This window comes from Hordeum vulgare, chromosome 4H, assembly GCF_904849725.1.
Source record: "Hordeum vulgare subsp. vulgare chromosome 4H, MorexV3_pseudomolecules_assembly, whole genome shotgun sequence".
In the NCBI taxonomy this organism is placed as follows: Eukaryota; Viridiplantae; Streptophyta; class Magnoliopsida; order Poales; family Poaceae; genus Hordeum; species Hordeum vulgare.
Genome location: NC_058521.1, coordinates 529,405,524 through 529,412,930, shown reverse-complemented (window position 1 = coordinate 529,412,930; position 7,407 = coordinate 529,405,524). Strand labels below are relative to the sequence as shown.

The 7,407-nt window shown below is 44.1% G+C and overlaps 1 protein-coding gene across 1 annotated transcript; it reads left to right on the top strand.

Moving 5' to 3' along the window:
- Positions 1-1,502: 1,502 nt before the first annotated feature.
- On the top strand, positions 1,503-4,907 carry LOC123449286 (homocysteine S-methyltransferase 1). Its single transcript, XM_045126443.1, has 7 exons — positions 1,503-1,859; positions 3,214-3,270; positions 3,386-3,591; positions 3,686-3,815; positions 3,905-4,108; positions 4,222-4,293; positions 4,384-4,907. The coding sequence occupies exons 1-7, from the start codon at positions 1,701-1,703 to the stop codon at positions 4,531-4,533; spliced, it is 978 nt and encodes a 325-aa protein (XP_044982378.1). The 5' UTR covers positions 1,503-1,700; the 3' UTR covers positions 4,534-4,907.
- Positions 4,908-7,407: the final 2,500 nt, after the last annotated feature.

Genomic DNA, 7,407 nt, shown 5'->3' with positions numbered 1-7,407 from the left:
GAGGGCATGTCAATCCTCCATTTTTCCTATCCTATAAATCAAAAGAGCCCTAAGTACGTTTATTTTTACTGTTTTACCTAACCCTGTAGCACAGGGACCTACTACTTTGTAGCATAGCATACAGCTGGCCTCCACAAGGGTGCACTGCTCGAAGCCTTGGTTACAACCCACGTTGTACCGGCAACTCCAGTGTCGGCGAGCCACCATGGTTTCCTTTGATAAAACCAGCCGACACATACTTCGTTCAACCACACCCGGCATGCGCTGTTTGACGCATCGGTAGACCAAAACAAATTCTAGTTACCGTTTGTGTGCCCCTGACCAACAACTCCTCCATCGCCGAAGGCGCGTTCGTGGGAGCCATCCTTGGCAGCCCATGTTGGTTGGTACCGGCAACTCCAGGGTGCCATGGTTCGTTAATAAAATCCAGTGACAGGCTGACTTATACTCCATTCAACTCAGAGAGACCACCTAGCTGTTCCTCCACGACCAAACGCACCCCAATCGGCATCGCGACGATGGGAAGTGTGGCGCCCTGACTGACCGATTAATTAGTCTGTGTCAAAGGTGAACCAATTCAAGCTTTTGGACCGTGGATTGTTGACAAATAAAACAGGTTCTTGCCCATCTTCACACGGTTTACGTACGTACTCTTATTGACATAGCTGGCCTTGGTGAGTTGGTGGCACCTCCACCAAAATTAGTCACACTCCAAAAGAAAAATATCATAAAAACTATTTGGAGTGCTCGGGCCTGCCCAACATTTCCCCGTGTCGGCGTGGTCGTCCATTAGCTAGTAGCAACTGTGGTTCTTGACCAAGTACTGCACCGGAACACCTTTTGCACTATCTAGGCTAGAGGTGTTTCTGGATTCAGAGCAGTAGCACAGTACAATAAAAGGGAAATTTCATAAACTAATACTCCCTCCGTTCCTAAATATAAATCTTTCTAGAGATTTCATTATTAAACTACATACAAATGTATATAGACATATTTTAAAGTATGTATTCACTCATTTTACTCCGTATGTAGTCACTTATTAAAATGTTTAAAAAGACTTATATTTTGAAACGTAGGGAGTAATAATAATACTCAAGTCCAAGCTGCTCGCTCAAGGACAAAAAATTACTTGGCGCGGTCCTTGCCGCCTGCTGCACTCCAAGCGTGCCAGTTTCATGCAGGCTCTTTTAACTCTTGCACCACACACCATGCAGCTCGCCAGCCAGCCTCATGCAGACCTTAACTCCGCCGCACAGCTGGTTTCATGCTGCGGGCGTTAACTCCGCACCATGCATGCGTAACGCCTAACGTGTCCTGTCGCGTCGGGCGCGGTCCAAACATCCAAGAAAGCTTGAAAGTAACCTGGACGTGAACCGACCCGCGGCTGCACCTACCCCACGAACCGGTCCGCGTACGTCGGGCCTTTGATGGCGTGATCTGCTGCTTTGCTTCTTGGCCAAATTAAGTCGCCCCTCACCAAACCTTTCCTTCCTTTCAATCCCTCCCTCCCTCCCCGTCTCCACCCGGCCAGCCAGCGAGCCACCCTACTACCGCCGTTGGCCCGCCGCTATATATACCGCTCCGTCTCCTTCCCCGTTTCTCGTACCCATTTGTCTTCGCCCTCCTCGAGTCCTGCTGCGCTTGGTGCTGAGATCGAGCCGTGCTTTGCGCAAGCGTGTAATCGATCAAAGAGGTTTGCGATGGGCGGCGGGGTGGTGGAGGAGCTGGTGAAGAAGGCCGGCGGATGCGCGGTCATCGACGGCGGCTTCGCCACGCAGCTGGAGGCGCTCGGCGCCGACATCAACGACCCGCTCTGGAGCGCCGCCTGCCTCATCACCAAGCCGCACCTCATCAAGGAGGTAAACACAACCCAACCCAACCCAACCGGCCGACGTGCCGGCGTGCACAATGCCTCGGCCTCCTCGTATTATCATCATCATTAGTTCATGACCAGCAGCAAGCATATCCATGATCCGGCCGTCTCCCGTCGTGCTCGCCGCATCATCACAATATAATCGATGCACCAGCTGATAAATTACTATTATACGTAAGTAGTTAATTAGTAGCTTATTTAGTATCTTGTCTGACGCGGTTTGGCATGTGGTGAGGGTTTGTGCTTTAAGGTTATGTTAGCTACTGGTCAACTCTATCCCTACAGCTAATACTAGCGTGGTATGCGCAGATCAAAAGTAGAATCAATCTTGGTGATGACCAGGACCATGGCAATGTTTCCATCTTCTCACCTACCTATCTTTATCATTTAAAAAAGAATTGAAGAGATATGACCTACTAGTACCTCTCAGCATTTAAAAAGAGATTGAAGAGGAGGTCACCTAACTTTTTGACAGGCAGAGGTTTTAAGGGGGAAATAGACCACCCACTTTTATTGTTCAGATTTAGGCCTAAGTACATCGATTAATTTGACTTGACCGCTTCGTCACATGACTTTTATAGTGCCTACTGCCTACACCTGAATTGTGTTGCAAACTACTGCTCCTATATAGCAAAACGTCGACTTCAGACGAGTCTCGGAAGCTAACTCAACTTCGGCCATTGCTTTTGTAGATGAATACATACTCATACTACTGTTCCGTTAGTTTCTTTTACAGATTTCACATCTCGCACTGGTATCGTCAGGTCAATGACCGCTGGAACTGCCCGCGGAAGTACTAAAATACCCTCATGCGCATTTTTTGACATAGAAACGGAAAGTGTGAGAAAAGTATTGAGAAAAAAAGTGCCCGCAAGAAAATACATAAATATTTGGCCTATTTGAAACATTTTTTTTAAGTTTCACAGTACAAGCATGTATTTGTACAAAACTATTTTGGGCAACATGTTCATGTGATGAACATAGCCTCATGCCTGTTACAACGTGGAAATCATATATTTGCCGCATGAAACGAGGACCGTGCCGAGGGTGTTTTCGTACTTTTGCATGATTCTGAAAAAAGAAATAGTCTTGACCAAATTCGCAAAAACAAAAAAAACAAAAACAGTCTTGACCTAACTTTAACGGTGACATACAGCAAACGCGTAAAACAAACTAATGGAACAATTCAACCTGCACTTTAGCCAACAACAAAAAAAAAACCAGCAAACATTGAATCCACAATAGACAGTTGGGGGAAAAACTTTTTTACGGGAGAAGATCCTTGTGCGTATGTTTTCAGTGTGGGTGTCAACATAAGCATCTTTTTTTTACATGTGCAGGTCCATATGCAGTATCTTGAAGCTGGCGCCGACGTCATCATCTCCTCGTCCTACCAGGTACGATCATCATCGCTGCTATTCCACCGCTGCAAATCTGCTATGGCTTCATACACAGATCGAATCCCATGAACGAATAAGAGAGAAATGTCATCATGCCTTCCATTTCCTGCAGGCAACTATCCCGGGGTTCCTGGCCAGAGGACTGCTCCTCGAGGAGGCAGAAGGGTTACTGCGAACCAGCGTCCAGCTGGCGCTGGAGGCCCGAGACGAGTTCTGGAAGTCGACGCTGAGGAAGTCGAAGCCCGTCTACAACCGCGCCCTCGTCGCCGCGTCCGTCGGGAGCTACGGAGCGTACCTCGCCGATGGATCAGAGTACAGGTGAGCAACACACGATCGAGTGCCGTTGCAAGAACTCTGAAACATCTTGAGAAGCACAAGCGTTTTACATCCATTCGTGTAATTGGTTTTGCAGTGGGTCGTACGGAGACGACGTCACGGCGGAGAAGCTCAAGGACTTCCACCGGCGCCGGCTGCAGGTCCTCGCAAGCGCTGGCCCCGATCTGATCGCGTTCGAGGCCATTCCCAACAAGATGGAGGCTCAGGTATGCTTTGTGCTGATGTAATCCCTGTGAGTACTGGTTCAAAAGGCCTGTCAAATTCGTTTGCTTGAAGGAACGAACGCATTTTGTAGGCTCTGGTTGAGCTTCTGGAGGAAGAGGACATCCAGGTGCCTTCTTGGATCTGCTTCAGCTCGGTGGACGGCAAGCACCTCTGCTCAGGCGAGAGCTTCGGGGACTGCCTCGAGATCCTCAACGCCAGCGACAAGGTCGCCATCGTGGGGGTGAACTGCACGCCGCCTCAGTTCGTCGAGGGCATCATACGCGACTTCAAGAAGGTCTGCTGCAGTTTCTTCCCTGTCTGTTCAGCGGTCTTATATCCGGTGACCTTTTTCACCACAACACGTCTGAAACCTGAAAACAATGCGTCTTGGTCGTGACTCTCCGGCAGCAAACGGAGAAGGCGATCGCGGTGTACCCGAACAGCGGCGAGGTCTGGGACGGGAGAGCCAAGCGGTGGCTGGTGAGTAGACGGCTGACGCTGCGTACTTCCTTCTAGTTAATTATTATACTGACGCATGATTTTCGTTAATGTGATGCGAACTTGACGCAGCCGGTGGAGTGCTTCGGCCGCAAGAGCTTCGACGTGATGGCGAGAAGGTGGCAGGAGGCCGGCGCCAGCCTGGTGGGAGGATGCTGCCGCACGACGCCGTCGACCATCCGGGCGGTGTCCAAGGTGCTCAAGAGCAGGAACGGGCTGTAGTGATCTCTTCTTCAGAAGTTCAGAGTCGCGGTTTCGTATGAGGGTGTGTTGTCCTGAGGAGGTGTAGAACGTCTGATGATGTGTGCTGCTGACGTGCACCGATAGAAATTGGGCACTGGTTATCCAGTCATCATGGATTCGGGTATAGGTTGAGGTAGAGAGAAATATTACTATGTCGTTTGGGTGTCAGGTTCTTTAACAAAAATCAGTCCATCAGGAATTCAGGATGTTCTAAGATAGCTGCTCAAGCCATATTTTGCCCATCAGTTAGTTGTGTCTGACAAGATTATGATGTAATCATGATTTTCACCTGATTTCCCGAGCAATTATTTTAAGCTTATTACTTAATGAAAATGACAAACGGTTGCCTCGTATAAAAAGCATCTACCGTAATGCAAATATTAAAGGCACTATTACCTACTCAAACTAGGGTCATACTTGGATACGTTTTAGTCCCATGAATAAAAACTAGCAAAAGGACCCGTGCGTTGTAACGGGAGAAAAACAATTATAATCTCCAATGATGCTGATCATAATTGAATTAGCATTTTTTTTATGTCTTTAAAATTTATTTTCTTTAAAATGATCATAATCCAACGGGAGAAAAAGTTTATGTCTTTGAAATTTTAGGACATTTTTGAAATGCATGAACATTTTTTGAATTAGCAAACATTTTTTTCAATTGCACTCAAAAAATAACACACAAACTTTTTTTCAAAATCTTGGACTTTTATTGTTTTCACCAACATTGTTCTCAAAATTATGAACATTTTTCTGAATATGTGAATATTTTTACAAAAATCCTGAGCATTTTTTGAATTCACAAACATTTTATATTTTCTTCAAACTTTTATTTCAAAATTCCCAGTTTTATAAATTGCAAAAGTTTTTCAAAGTTCTAAATTATTTAAACAAAAAAATGGAACAAAAAAATGAAAATAAGAAATGAGACTAAAAACAGAGGCACGAACTGTTTTTAAGATTTTTACACGGACTTTTGTTTAAAATCGTTGACTTTTTTATTTTATGGACATTTTTTCAAAGTTTAAACATTTTTTTATATGCAAACATTTTTCAAAACTCCCGAGTAGTTTTTGAATTCTCAAAAAAAAAATATATTTTTGAATATTTTATTTCGAAATTCTCAGTTTCTTAAAATTGAGAAAAGTTGTTTGAAGTTCTAAATTATTTAAAGTAGAAAAACAAAATGGAACTAAAAAGAAAAATAAAAAAACTAAACTAAAAAAACAGGCGCCCACGCATGGGCTGGCCCAAACAGGTGTGCTGCATCTTTTTCCAACGCCCAGAGCGTAATATAGAAGGTGCTTACATGGGCCGGCCCAGTCCGGAGATTTTCCTGTTTGAAACGTTTTTTATGACTTATAGGTGGCATTGGTGAGTAATTTTAGTCAACTTTAAGGGCAATTTGGATGACGTACGGAAGAAACACTATTTGCTTTATTAGTAATATAATACACACACACACACACACACACACACACACACACACATATATATATATATATATATATAGGTAAGATAGTGGGACTAAAACTTGCTAGCCTCACCCATGCTTGGATTTAAATACTACCTGTCCCTTCCGCCAACTCCTTTAGTTAAACTTGCTAGTACTAAAAGGGTGCTTGGATCCAAGGGACTAAAACTAGTCTGACTAAAAATAGTCTCTTTAAGAGGCTAAAGTTTCAAGCACCCCTGACTAAAGAGAGACTAAAACTAGTCTTGAGGCTAAAATCTTTTAGTCAGGGGTACCCCTACTAAAATGTGGATTAGTCTTCTCTCTTCTCATTTAACTCCTCTCCTTTAACACATGCGAGTTCTCGATTGGAGGGTTTGGAGGATAATAAATGCTCATTAACTTGATTTTAGTCTCTTTAGTATTTGGATCCAAGCATGGGTGAGGCTAGCAAGTTTTAGTCCCACTACTTTTAGTCATGGGACTAAAACGTATCCAAGCACCCTCTAAATAGACTAAAATCAAGTTAATGAGCATTTATTATCCTCCCTTTCCCATAAATCCTACCTAACCCTCCCGGCAACTCCTTTAGGTTGCCCGTAATGGGAGTATCATACTTCCTCCTTTCCGGTTTATAGGGCTCATCTCAAAAAATTTAGATTTCCATTATATTAGGCTCATTTTGAGTCTAAGTGAATTAAAGTGCTTTGATTCTCACGCCATATTTAATTCATAGAGTTTAGAGAAAGGAGATGAGTGGCTATGCATGCAACGTTTTCTACATCCACCATGCAAGTCCAATCAAAGGAAGGATGCTACGTTTATTGCCTTGGAAATTGCATATGTGAGAAATATTTTATTGGCTAGTTTAAACTAGTGACATCCACTCACAATTCACCTTGGTTGATGACATTTCAGATTTGAGCCCTATAAACCGGAAAGGAGGGAGTAGGTAGTATCATGCATGCCAACTACTAGTAGGCAATTTTGATGATGTGGCATAGAATTAAATGAAGAAAGAGAGGGTTGAGTATCATATCATGATACCGTATCATATTAAATGTTGTGCTACTTAGAGCAAGTACAATAGAGCTGAGTCAGCTGGCTATAAGGAATAAAATAGTATATTTTTGCTTAGTTGGAGAAGAGAGAAGAGGAGAGAGAAGGTAAGCGGGCTCTTAGCTAAGAGCCAGCTCTAGCACGTGCTCCTAGACACTTTGTGAGAATGAAAGGTGGGTCATATAATAAATAAGTAGTACACTCTTGTAACCAACTATTGTACATGTTAGCTATAAGATGGGCTATAGGTGACATGGCATGAGCTTACAGCCGGCAACCGGCTCTACTATTGTACTTGCTCTTATGTGTCTTGCATGGCAATAAATGAACCACTCTATGAT